The sequence below is a fragment of the Antechinus flavipes genome, chromosome 6 (assembly GCF_016432865.1).
Source record: "Antechinus flavipes isolate AdamAnt ecotype Samford, QLD, Australia chromosome 6, AdamAnt_v2, whole genome shotgun sequence".
Taxonomy (NCBI): Eukaryota; Metazoa; Chordata; class Mammalia; order Dasyuromorphia; family Dasyuridae; genus Antechinus; species Antechinus flavipes.
This window is the reverse complement of record NC_067403.1, coordinates 262312969-262325796: the sequence shown is the minus strand read 5'-3', so window position 1 is coordinate 262325796 and position 12828 is coordinate 262312969. Positions and strand designations below refer to the sequence as shown.

The 12828-nt window shown below is 66.8% G+C and overlaps 1 protein-coding gene across 1 annotated transcript; it reads right to left on the bottom strand.

Annotated features, from left to right (window-relative positions):
• Positions 1 to 512: 512 nt before the first annotated feature.
• On the bottom strand, positions 513 to 12731 carry TH (tyrosine hydroxylase). Its single transcript, XM_051965336.1, has 13 exons — positions 12606 to 12731; positions 10256 to 10468; positions 7904 to 8078; positions 6768 to 6856; positions 6603 to 6670; positions 6171 to 6221; positions 4972 to 5117; positions 4462 to 4597; positions 3560 to 3629; positions 3296 to 3352; positions 2661 to 2756; positions 1906 to 2039; positions 513 to 1390 (listed from the first exon to the last, which is right to left on the bottom strand). The coding sequence occupies exons 1-13, from the start codon at positions 12693 to 12695 to the stop codon at positions 1231 to 1233; spliced, it is 1485 nt and encodes a 494-aa protein (XP_051821296.1). The 5' UTR covers positions 12696 to 12731; the 3' UTR covers positions 513 to 1230.
• Positions 12732 to 12828: the final 97 nt, after the last annotated feature.

The window sequence follows — 12828 nt, the reverse complement described above, 5'->3', positions numbered from 1 at the left end:
CACTGACTCCCTGGCATTCAGAGAGGTCCTACCCGCCGTGCCATCCATCAGTGCCCGCTGTCACCGCGGGCAAGTTATAGGGTCTCCCTAAGCCTCAGTTTCCCCATCTGAAAAGGGAAGAGGCGGGTCCGCGCCACTCTAAGTTCCAGTTGTGCCCAATGCAGCCACGTGGCCAGGCTGCCCCGGGAGGCAGGAGGCTCCCAGCAGAAGGGGGGACCTCTCCTCCACAGAAAAGACCCGGGGCTGTGATTCTGCGGCTGTCCACCGGAGGGCGAGGCGAACCACGGAGGGATGGCGTGTCTCTGGGGAAGCTGGACGGAAGCCAGCAGGGGGCGCTGGCCACGTGGCCTCCGGCCCCTTCCCGTCCTCCTCTCGTGGCTGCGCCCAGAAAGCGGGCCCGCGAGGACGAGGAGCCCGGCTCCGTCCGAGGGGGTGAGGTCAGAGATGTCCCAAGTGCCCTCCCACCGCCGGCAGCTGCCCCGGAAGAAAGGAAGCCTCAGAGCCGGGCCCGATGCCGAGAACTAGTGTCCTTTATTGTCGGGGTCGGTCATGCAGGGGCCCCCACCCCCCGAGGGCAGAAGCGGCGGCTCTAGACCCGGAACCTACTTAAGCGGGGCGCTTTGGACCCAAGGAAAACCAAGACAGATGCACAGGCCACACACAGCAGCAGCAGCAAGGACCACGGGGACCCCCCACCCCCCATGCGCCCGAGAACCCCGGGGACTGAGGATTAACCAAAGCGAGGAGGGGGAGGGGGGCCAGGGAGGGAGAGGCCCGCGGCTCCCAGGGACGTTGGGGAGGGGCTGAGGGCGGGGCCAAGGAGAGGCTCTGCCGAGCCCCCGGCCCCCAGGAAGCCTTCTCCGCTCCTTGGGGGGCAGCGCGCTGCGCTAGCCAGGGAGGCGCCCAGGAGACTTCGGGGGACCTCTCCACTGGGTCCCCTGGGCACAAGGGCCGCCCGGCTCGGAATCTCGCTTTCCCGGGAACAGCCCCGGGCCGCGCGGGGCCAGGGCGAGGGTCTTCATTTTCCAGACAAGGAAACTGAGGCCCAGAAAGGATGCGGTCTGCGGGCCCGAAGTCCGAGGTGGGGCCGGCGGCCAGCTCCCTGACGGCCCGCGCCATCTGCCCCCGCTTCCTGGACGCCAAGCCTGGGGACGGGGACGCTCCGGGACGGGGGCTGGGAGACGGGGGTGGGGGAGAGAGGGGACGAGGGGCTGAGGGCCGGGAGGGCCATTAGCTCATGGCGTTGAGGGCGTGGGCCAGCAGGTGAAGCTCGTCCTGGACGCCCTGCAGCGAGTGCCGGATCTTCTGGGGGCTGTCCAGGACCTCGATGCCCAGCGTGTACGGGTCGAACTTCACGCAGAAGGGACGCCGGATTCGGCTGGCGTAGCCCCTGGGGACAGGGGGGAGAGAGGCGGCCCCCGCGAGAGGGACCCGGATCAGGCCCGAGGCGGGACTGGGAGTCCCAGAGAAGCGCGGGGGGCGGGGGGCGGGGGCGGACTAGCTTTCCCTCAGCGTCTACTCTGACTGCGTTATTAGAGCCATTTTAAGGGGAGGAAACTAAGGCAGAGTGTGTAAGTGACTTGTCCAGGACCACCCAGCTCGTGTCTAAGGCGGGATTCGATCCCGTCTCTCCCTCCAGGCCGGGGCTGTGGAGCCCGGGAGTCTCTACGCCCAGAGGGAAGAGGTGCTGAGAGACTGGATGACCTTGTCCAGGTCACAGCCAAGGGTCCCGGACGGACAGCGGCTCGCGTCCGGATTTCGCGCGCATTTAGGGTTAGGCTTCCCTGATTGCTCGCTCCCCGCCCCCTCGAGGCCCCGCCCGGCACCTGCCGCCCCACGTTACGCGCCGGGAGCGGGCCGGGGGCCGGGCTGCCCCGCGCCCCCTTTTCGGCCCCGCGCTCCTACCGGAGCTTGTCTTTGGCGTCGCTGAAGCTCTCGGACACGAAGTACACGGACTGGTAGGTCTGGTCCTGGTACGGCTGCACGGCGGCGGCGTCGGGGTCGAACTCGCGGACCTCGGGCTCCTCGGACAGCGAGTGCTACCAGAGGACCGCGGCCGTCAGTCAGCCCCCCCCCCCCCCCGACGGCGGCCAAGCCGGAGGGCACGGGCGCGGAGGGCAGCCCGCGGCGTGGCGGGGAGGGGGGGGGCTGCCCTCCAGTCGCGGCAGCTCCGCAGGAGGTTCTAACCCTCTGGAGTTTGTGTGCAGCTGGCTGAGCTGGCTGGGGGGGCTCCAGGGGGGTCGGCTTCCCAACCCGGGAGGTGCCATGGGAAGGGGAATGCCCCTGACCGACACCCCGTGAAAGGAGGCCCGGGGCTCCAGAGAGGGAGGGCAGGGAGGTGGGCCAGGGAAGGGAGGGAGGGAGGGAGGGGGGCCAGAGGAGGGAGGGAAGGGGGCCAGGGGAGGGGGGCCGAGGGAGGGCCTGCCACAGGATGCCATCCTCCTGGTGGGCCACGGCTCAAGGAGCTGGGGGGAAAAGCAGCGGGCACGGTGCCCGCAGGACGTTCGCAGAGGCAGCCGGCCCAGCGCCCCCTCCTCAGCCCTCTGCCTCAGCGCCATCACCCTAGGAAGGTGAGAGCCCCCAAGGACCAGGCAGGTCGAGGAGGGCTCGGAATAAGGGGGAAACCCATAGGCGGAGGGGCTGCAGAGGGGCAGGCTTACAATGAGCTCCCCATAGGAGGACAGGAGGCCGGCCCCGTACGCCTTGATGGCTCCGTTCTGTTTGCAGAGCCCGAATTCCACAGTGAACCAGTAGAGCTGGAAAGGAGATCCCCTAGATGCCCTGGGCGCCTGGTCTCTGGCCCCTCTTGTCCCCCCAGTGCTTCTGGGCACCCGCAGGACCCTCTCACCCCCCCGGATACCTCTGGGCGCCCGCTCTCCGGCCCGCAGGACCCTCTCCCTGCTCCTGTGCCCTCCCACTTAGGGCTTTCTGTAGGTCAGGTCCCACTGTCCCTGCCTCCATTATCTCCCAAAGAAAACCAGGAAAAAACCCTTCCAGGTACATCCTGTGCACCCCCATTCTCCACTGCTTATGCCAGAGAAGCAGGGCAGGAGCCGCCCTGAGCCCGGCCCTCGAGGGGCCTCCAGGCTGGGACAGACAGGATCCCCTTCCTCCCTCTGGGCGCTGACGGTTAACTTTTCTGTCCTAAAGTTTGCAAAGTGAGATTCTGGCTGAAATGACCCCCCTCAACCCTAACCCCCCACCCCCAGAACCCCAGCCCGAAGCCAGACCCTCCCCTCTCCGCGGCAGCCTCCGCGACCCGGTCCGGCCGCGGGCCCTGGCCAGGCAGACCTACCGTGGCCAGCTTCTCGATCTCCTCGTCCGTGGCGCCAAGGGAGGCGAGGCCGATGTCCTGGGAAGGGGCGAGGGTGACATAGGGCCAAGCTGGACTCTGCCCGCTTCTCCCCTCGCCTCTGGCTGCCCCTCCCTCCACACACCCCTGCCCTTGGAAGTATCCCCGGGCACTTTTCTGGGCACTTGCCCTTGGAAGGGCTCAGGGGTCAGTCCAAATGCCAGGCAGCAGTGCTGTGGCTGTGCAAGCCAAGACGGCAGGACTTACCTGGGAGAACTGGGCAAAAGTCCTGTCTGCCAGCATGGGCACGTGTCCCAGCAGCTCATGGCAGCAGTCCCTGTGCCCGGCGCCCACGGGTGTCCGGAAGGCAGGATAAAGGAACAGATGGTGTTGGTGAGGGCCTGTGGGCACTGCCAATCCGCCCCCGGGACACACCGGACCCCCGCTGCCCACCCTCTGGCCCCAGTGATGGCTGCTCCCGAAATCTTAGCCCCATCTCCCACCACGGGACCCCTTCGGCCCCCCTGTTGCCCACGGCCGTCTGCCTTGCCTTCCTCCCTGGGCCCAGAACACTCTTGTCTCCCTAGCCAGTGGCTGGCCACTTCCTCCAGGAAGCCTTCCTTGGTCTGTGACAGGGCCCCCCCTTTCCTGCCTCCCAGAGGCGCTTCCCATGGGAGCTGGTTATCAGTTACTGGGGAGGGGGGGTTGTGGAGGGAAGGGACCCCGGCCCCACGGTCTCCCTCGGCAGCGCCACGGCCGGGGCTTGAACAATGTTTGCTGGACAAAACTGCACTGACCTGGAATCGCCCCCGCCCCACCCCCGTCCTTCACTTGGGGAATGTAAAAGATGGGCAAGCTCTCTGGGCCTCGGTTTCCCCATCTGTCAGCCCGTGAAGAGCTGCCGTTTGGGTGGGAAGTGGCGCACCCCGACACCAGGGGATGCTGGTCCCTCCCCGATAACGGGCCCCTGGGCCAGAGAGTCGGGGTCAGGCAGGAGGCCCAGAGGCCAGACAGAGAGGGACAGACTTCTGAGTGGGGGGCGGCAGTCTGGGGGGCCGCGGCAGGGGGCGTGGCGGTCCGGGGGCGTGGCGGTCCGGGGGCGTGGCAGTCCGGGGGCGTGGCAGTCCGGGGAGGGCGTGGCGCTCCGGGGCCACGCCCGCCATACTCACGGCTCCGGGGAATGCATGGGCGAGGAGGCGTGCCGGATGTACTGGGTACATTGGAACACCCTGAAGGCCAGGCTGGACAGGAAGTCTCGGGCCGAGAGCAGGCCGGCCACCGGCCGCAGCTGGAAGCCCGTCCTCTCTAAAACAGGGCAGGGATCGGCGCGGGCTCAGACAAAGCTGGCGCGGCCCGGGGACGCCCCCAGGGCTTGCCCCCGGCCGAGGCCCTGGACCTGGGCAAGGCCTTGGAGGGGCATCTCTAAGGCCGGACCAATGAGAAAGAACTGCCCCCCACCCCCACCCCCGCCAGGCTGCTCTCCTCACTGGTCCCGCTCCCCTCCCCCCACCCCCAGCCTTCGAGCCCTGCTCAGGCCCCTGCCTCTCCCCACGGGCGTTTTTCGGCCTGGCTCATCCCCGAGAGCGGGACTGGCTGACAGACGCGCCGGGAAGTCCGGCCCGGGAGACCCCTCCCCCCCCTCTGCCCATTCAGGCCCCCCCATACACACAGTGTCCCACCCTTCAGAAAGCGGGACACGTCCTCCAGCTGGGGGATGCTGTTCTCGCTGTAGCCGCTGAACCTTTCCAGCAGCTGGAAGGCTTCCAGGTGCTCCCGGCAAGCGTGGGTGGGGTACAGGCTCTTCAGGGTGGTGTAGACCTCTCTCCTGGGAGGGGGAGGGGGGGCGTGAGCCGGGGGCCCCAGGAGCCGCCGCGCACACAAACGAGCCCCTCCTTCTGCACGCCCGGCAGGTAACAGAGGCCTGCGCCAGCTAGCCGGGCTCCCTGACCTTCCCCATCCTTCTGCTTCTCCATTAACCCCCAGCTCCTCTCGGAGCAAGAGAGGCGGGGAGAATGAGGTTAATTAGGCTCTCTTCATTCACCGTCCATCCCAGGCTTCATCCAGCCATCCATCCCCCCTCCACTCACACATCTGTCCGCCCCCTCAGCCGCCCCCATTCTCCCACCCCCTGGGCCGCCCCCATTCTCCCACCCCCTTGAACGCCCCCCATGCTCCCCACCCCCTCAGCCACCCCCCATTCTCCCACCCCCTTGAACGCCCCCCATTCTCCCACCCCCTGGGCCGCCCCCATTCTCCCACTCCCTCAGCCGCCCCCATTCTCCCACCCCCTGGGCCGCCCCCATTCTCCCACCCCCTTGAACGCCCCCCATTCTCCCACCCCCTGGGCCGCCCCCCATTCTCCCATTCCTCTGGCTCCCCTCCTCCCTTGTAGCCCTTCATTTATCCCTCAGACAAGCACTTGACCCAGGAGATCCGGGTTCCGGGCCAGCTTCCTGACCATTCTCTCCAAACCGTCCTTCAGGGACCAGCTCCAGGAAGCTCCGAGAGCTCAGGCGCTGGGGCCCAAGGCCCTCCCCAATCACCCCGGTTGCCCACGTGCCCCCCACCCCATGACGGGGTCTCTGGCGCTTCCTAATTAAAGCTCATGGCGCCACCACGAGGATGTGAGGCTGTTTGTGCCGCCCGGGCTCCCGAGGTCCCATCTGCGCCTCGGCCCCCCCGGGCCCCAGAGCTGGCGCCCAGGAAGCCCCGGCGGATGCTGAGGCTTTGCTGTCTCCCCCAGTTTCCCGTAAAGCTCCCCATGGGTGACCGCCCGGCCGCTGACACAGCCCCGGGCCGCCATCGGCCCTCCCGTCTGGGCCCTTTTCTCCAGGTCGCTCCCCAGCCTCCCCCTCCCCCTCCCCTGACCCCTCCTCACCAGGTGGCGATCTCCTCGGCCGTGTACTCCACTCGGGGGATGGGCTCTCCGCTGAAAGAGCCCCGGGTGGGTCAGACCTGCTCCTCAGCAAGGCTCCCAAGCCAAGCCCCCGGGTTGGGCCCCGTCGCCCTCTCCCCCCAGTTCTAAAGCAGCCAAGGGCCAGGGCCGGGATGCCCGCAGCACGAGGCAGAGGTGCCCGGGACGGCCCGGCTCCGGGACCTTCTAGGAGCCTCGGGGACAAGGGGCTTTGCCCCCTTCACGAGGGTGACCCGAGACCGGCCGTGAGCCGCGGCCTTCCTCAGTGACCCCGTGGCCATAGCCAGTGTGTCCCTGTGGGAGGGTCTTGGGTGTGACCGGGGGCCCCGCCGCGGCTCTGGCCTCTGGCTGGTGGCAGGGCCCCGGGACGGTGGGGGGGGGGGGGCGGCCGCTTACTGCTTGTACTGGAAGGCGATTTCCGCTATCATCTTCCTCCGCTGGCGATAGGCCTGGTCGGAAAAGCCCTGCCGAGGAGGGGAGACGGAGCCAGGCGGTCAGGGGGCCGCTCTGGCCCTCGGTTCGCACCCAGCCTCCCTCCCCGACATCGAGGAGCCGACTCACCGGGTGGTCCAGGTCCAGGTCAGGGTCAAACTTGGTGACCAGGTGGTGGCACTTGTCCAGTTCTGAGATCTTTCTGGGAAACCAGTGAACTTCACGGAAAAGAGGCTCCATTAGCTTTGCAGAAGCCGCGTGGCGCTCCCCAGCCTCCGCTGCCCGCCTCCCGTCAGGAGCCATCGAAGATGGAGGCTCCCGTTTCCCTGGGCTCCATCTCGGTGGCCAGCCCCGAGAGAGCCGGGGAGGGCAAGGGCATCCTCCCCTATTCTCTCCCCAGACTCTCCCCTCTCTCCCAAGGGGCAGCAAATCAGTCTGAGGCCCCAGGTCGCCACACTGAGGCTTCTCCTGAGCCTCCGTTTCCCCACCTGCGCTGCCTCCCCTCACAAGGACTAAGGGAGGACAGACTCAGGGCGCTATGAAACGGAAGGTGGGGTGGGTAGTGAGATGGCTTGTGGGTCCCTCTTCCGGAAGCGGCTCAGCCCTCAGCCCTCAGCCATTGTGGGTGCAAGCTTAAGCCTGAGAAAGCAACTGAGGACTGGCTAGTGCAGGAAAGGGCCCGGGCTGCCTGCTGCCTTGGGGGCCCGAGCCAGAGATCCCGAAGGGACCGACCCTGGGCAGCCCCACCTCCGTCCGACCTGCGCCGAGCAGGGGCCCCCTCCTGCCAAAGGGCAGCGGGGGGAGGGGACAACGGTCCTCACTCCCAAGGGGCAATGCAAGGGCCGCCCCTCGTGAGCATCATTGCTAACAGCAAAAGAACGAGGCTGCGAGTCAGTGGGAGAGGGACAGGACAGAGGGTTCCGGCTGCGACCTTCTGGGGACAGTTGCGCCTCTCTGTCCTTGCCCCCATCTCTTCTGTCTGGTCCAGAGGAAGGAAAGGAGGGAGGGAGGGAGGGAGGAAGGGAGCGAGGGAAGGGAGGGAGGGAGGGAGGGAAAAGGAAGGGAGGGAGGGAAAGAGGAAGGGAGGAAAGGGAGGGAGGAAGGAAGGAAGGAGGGAAGGAAGAAGGGAGGGAAGGAGGGATGGGAGGGAGGGAGGGAGGAAGGAGGGAAGGAAGGAAAGGAGAGAGGGAGGGAAGGGAGGGAGGGAAGGAGGGGGGAGACGGGAGACGGGGGTGCGGGGTGTGAGGGGGGAGAGCGGGACTCACACTTGTCCTCCTTGGTACTGCGCACTTCATCACACACCCTCCGGATGGAGCTGACCAAGGTGCCCAGGTCGCCGCTGTGGACTTCGCAGCGCACGAAGTATTCGAGCTCGGACGCGCCCTCCTTCGGCTTCCTGTTGGTCCTCGTCTCCAGGTGGTGGATTTTGGCTTCGAACGTCTGATGGAGAAACAGAAGGGAAGGCTTCCTGCCACTTTCCTCCTCTCGGCGGACCAGAGTGGGGCCGGGACACCGCCCTGCTGTGAAAGGCGGAGCCGGCGCAACGGGCTCCGGAGCCCGCAGGCCGAGCTCAGTTTTCCCCTCTGTATAATGGGTGCAGCAGCCTGCGCCCCGCTCTTTCTAAGCCAGGGCAGTTGGAGTCAAAGCCGGAAAGCGAGCGCGCCCTCCCCGCCCCCCGCCCCCCAAAGAAAAGACCTGCCTGGAAAGTGATCCCGGGAGCGCGCACTTCAAAGCGCGCCCCGAGATCCCCAATTCCCTCCACGGCCGTGCGGAGGCAGGTCCGCGCCGGGTTGGAGGCCGCGGCGGCCGAGGCTGGGACAAGGGCAGTGACTTGGCCAGGGACGCACACGGGGCCCGAGCCGCACTCGGACTCAGAGCCCCTTATCCCACGTCCGTGCGCCCCCAGCCCCAGGAGCTAGAGACTAAGTGTAGCAGCGCGAGCGGGAAAGCCGGAGCCCGTGTCCGGGGGTCGGGGTCTGGCCTGGGTTTGAGTTCCACGTCTGCCATCTGTGGGTCTTTGCCACGCCCCCCCCGGGTCTCAGTTTCTCTCTCTGTAAAATGGGCACGAAGGTCTGAGCTTCCTGGACCCGCCCTTGGGTCGCTCCGCAGCTGATCGGGAGCTTCCTTTGTGGCCGCTGAAGGGGCGGGCGCTGTCCCGAGTGGGGCAGAGAGAGCCCCGAGCCCCGCGCTCTGTCCCCGCCCCCATCCATGCAGGCGGCAGCCCTCCCCCCCCACTCCCCCGCCTGCCCGCACTCATCGCATCAATCCCGGCCTAATTTGACAGCCACCAGCCCATTAGCGGCTGTTCCCCACTCCGGGGCCCGCGGCCAGCCGCAAATGTCATTACGGGGGGCGGGGTTCTGGCCACTCCGGCACCTGCGCGGCCCCAGGCTGCGGCCGTTCCCGCTCGGGGCCGGGGCGGACACTGGCGCACTCACGGCAGACACACACGTACTCTTACACACAGAGACACGTGCACTCTGTCTCTCTCTGTCTCTGTCTCTGTCTGTCTGTCTGTCTCTGTTCCTCTCCTCTTCTCTTCTCTCTCTCTCTCTCTCTCTCTCTCTCTCTCTCTCTCTCTCTCTCTCTCTCTCTCTCTCATTGTCTTTCTCTCTGTCTCTGTCTCTCTGTCTCTGTCTCTCTCTCTCTCACTGTCTCTCTCACTGTCTATCTCTCTGTCTCTGTCTCTGTCTCTCTCTCTGTGTCTCTGTCTGTCTGTCTCTCTCTGCCTTTCTCTGTCTCTCTCTCACTGTCTCTCTCTCTGTCTCTCTCTGTCTGTCTCTCTCTGCCTTTCTCTGTCTCTCACTCTCTCTCTCTCTCTCACTGTCTCTCTCTCTGTCTCTGTCTCTCTCTGTGTGTCTCTGTCTGTCTGTCTCTGCCTTTCTCTGTCTCTGTCTCTCTGTCTCTCTCTCTCTCTCTCTCTCTCACTGTCTCTCTCTCTCACTGTCTCTCTCTCTGTCTCTGTCTCTGTCTCTCTCTCTGTGTCTCTGTCTGTCTGTCTCTCTCTGCCTTTCTCTGTCTCTCTCTCTGTCTCTCTCTGTCTCTCTCTCTGTCTCTCTCTCTCTCTCTCTCTCTGTCTCTCTCTCTGTCTCTGTCTCTCTGTCTCTGTCTCTGTCTCTCACACACACACACACCCTTCCCTTCCCAACTTGCCCCTCAGCCCTGCAGTCCCCACCAATGACATCATGTCCCTCCCTCCTAGGACTGGCTGTATCTTCCCGCCCAGGGCACTGGGGCAGGCGACAGGAGGGACAGTGGCCGGGGCTGCTCTGTGAGCCTTCCTCCACTTCCCTTCCAGAGAGGAGTCTCAGCCAAGGGAACCCAAGCACAGGAGTCGAGTTCGAATCCCAGATGTGCTGCTTATGGGCTGTGTGACCTTTGTCACATCGACTTTCCCTTCTCGAGCCTTAAGTGCCCGAGAGGAGGGGGCTCCTTCCACAACCTGCCAAGTCCCTCCCGTGTCCGCACTGGCCATCTTTCAGTCTGATAGCCTTCCATTAGGGAGGTCAGTCACCGGGCCACGGCCTGACCAGCCCCTCCCGGACCCGTCCGAGCTGGCCACAGAAGCCCATGGCCGCCTGTGCTCCGGGGGCCGTGAGAGCCCCGCTCTCTCTCACCTCGAACACCTTCAGGGCCCGGGACAGCGGCGTGGACTTGGCCGTCTTCAGGGTGAAGAAGAGGTTGAGGAGGGCCCTCCCGTCCTTCTCCTCAAAGACAATGGCGTCCAGGGGGTCCCCGGAGGCTTCCGCAGCCGCCGCCGCCACAGCCGCCTCCCTTTCCTTGCGAGCGTCTTCGATGAGGCTCTGCCGCCTGCCGATGAACCTCGGGGACTGGACGGGGGGGGGGGGGGAGGGGGGGCGGGGGATCAGCGGCACAGCCCCTTCTGGCTCTGGGCCCCGGGGGAGGGGGAGAGATTCACAGGCCGGTGTAGACACTGATGGGCGGGGCAAAGGCCGAGTCGGGAAGGGGGGGGGGGCTGTGTCGGAGCTGCCCGGCCCATCCTGGGTAACCAGGGAGTGCTCGCCTTCCTTCCCACCTCTACCCGCCACATACAGGCCAGGAGCCGGCACCGTGGGGGACCCACGGGTGTCTCAGGCAAAACCAAAGCCAGTGTGGGGTCCACAAGGTCCAGCGACGCTGGCTAAACCGCTTGTCTGGCTCCTCACTCATTTGGGGCTTCCCAGACTCTGCTCCAAATCCTGGTCTCGGGGGCCCCAGAGGGTTGGGGGTGCGATTGTGAGCTGGGGTCCCTCCTCCTCCGTCACCCCCGCTCCACACCTCACCGAGCCATTCGGCGCCTCTTTCCCGAGGCTCTCTGGGGCACGAGGGGTCTAAAGGGGGTGCCCACCGGCAGACACGGGGCTCGAGGGGTGGGACTGGCCCTGGTCACCCACGTGGGCAGCAGGAGGGCCCCTGGCCCGTCCTCCCCCAATCTGCAGCCGCGTCTCCAGGGGATCCTCCCTACACCCCGTGGGGCCGAGCTTGGGTCACCGAGGCACCCGGTGAGTGCCCGCTGCGGGCACTGGTGGGGCAGCCCCACGCCGGGGCCGAGCATTGCCCAGGTCCCCCAGCCCCCTCCAAGGGTCTCCTCTCCGCCTCCATCTTCACTTCCCGGGGAACTAGTTCTCCCCCACATGGAAGGGCTCTTCTTGGCCGAGTCTTCCTCCCCTGGCCCTGGCCCCTGGAAGTCTGTGGCAGGCCCCGGGGGGGGGGGGCGGCGCTGGCAGGCCCCCCATCCCTGCTTGGAGGATGGTTTGCAATGGGCTGCACGCCTGGCTCCGGAAGCTGGAGTCTGAGGGGCCCGATTTCCCCTCTCTGTGACTGCAGCGGGAACGCCGGCAGTTCCGGAGCGTCGCCCCCCCAGCCCAAGAGAACACTGTCTGGGTCCCCTCAGCAGCGCCTCCAGCTCAGGCGCCTCCCTCCCCTGTGGGGGGAGCCCCCGCTCAGGGCCGGGTTCTGGGGCTCGCTTTCCCCTGCCGGGGCTGGGCCTCCACGGCCCACCCCGTCTCCATCAGAGTGGGGCCCTCGGGCGGGCAGTCGGGTGGGGAGGGGCGCCCCGGCCTCGCCCCAAAGGGCGGGAAAGGGGCGGCTGGTCCCCGACCCCGGGCCTGCCGGTGGCAGGAGCAGGAAAAGTGGCCGAGGCTCCACGGGGAGCAGGGGCTTCTCTGGCCACTTCCTCATGCTCTTACCCCCCCCCCCCCCGCTCACGGTGGGGTCCTCTCCGTTCTGAGACTCAGAGATGGAAGCAGACGAGCCCCCGTTCACTTCTGTGACACGGGGGTGAGGCTGAAGCCTCCAGACCCGAAGGTGGGGACAGAGCTGGGGGACACGTGGGGGGCTCTCCGGTCAGCACTGGAACAGGAGGAGCCCAGCAGGCTGTCAGGGACCAAGGGCAGCCCGAGCTAGGGAGGGGCAGAGAAACCTGGCCGGGACTTTCGGGGAGCGTCCTCAGGCTCAGCACGCCCCTGAAGGCGCTGGCTGCTGGCACCCCAAGGCCTTGCCCACCTCTGGTCCCACGCCCGCCTCCACTGTCCTCACTCCCCAGCCCGCTAGAAGCTGGGGAGCCACCCGGCTCTGCCCACCGTGCCGTCCCACTCCCCCTGCCCGAGGCCCCGAGGCCCCAGCCCTGCCCCCAGGATTACTGAGTCCTTCCCTTCTCTCTGGACCTCAGTTTCCTTCTCTGTAAAATGGGGGGCCGGAGGGGACACAATCTCCCTTCTACTCATCCACTGCCTGAGCTTTTTTGGGCAGACCCACACCCGAGACATGTTCCGGACCCGGACCTGGGGCTCTCCCCTCCCCGCACACACCATCCCAGCGCAGCATCTCCGGGGGCCCAGCGTTTGGCCAGCCGGGATGGGTCAGAGGGCAGAGCAGCCCCGGGTCAGAGGGCAGAGCAGCCCCGGGTCAGAGGGCAGAGCAGCCCCGGGTCAGAGGGCAGAGCAGCCCCGGGTCCGGGCCCCTTACCATGATGGCCTCCGCCTGTCTGGGATCCAGCTCGGACACTGCCCTGCGGAAGCCCTTGGCGGCCGGCGCCGAGGTGTTGGGGGTGGGCATCCTGCCAGCGCTGACTGTCCGCGGCCGGGGTCTCGCTGTGGCTGCCCCGCTCCCCGCAGCCTCTTATAGGCAGGGCTGACGTCAAAGCCCCTCCAGATCCGCCGCCCCCCCCGCGCCACCTCTGCCCCCCCTC

What these genes read in the sequence shown, in the direction of transcription:
- TH (XM_051965336.1), bottom strand. Translation starts at nt 12,695, where the DNA reads ATGCCCACCCCCAACACCTCGGCGCCGGCCGCCAAGGGCTTCCGCAGG. An exon ending in GCCGAGGAGATCGCCACCTG is followed by an intron (nt 5,118 to 6,170) that starts GTGAGGAGGGGT and finishes TCCCCCTCCCAG; the next exon opens with GAGAGAGGTCTACACCACCC. An exon ending in GACGCCAAAGACAAGCTCCG is followed by an intron (nt 1,391 to 1,905) that starts GTAGGAGCGCGG and finishes CCCTGTCCCCAG; the next exon opens with GGGCTACGCCAGCCGAATCC.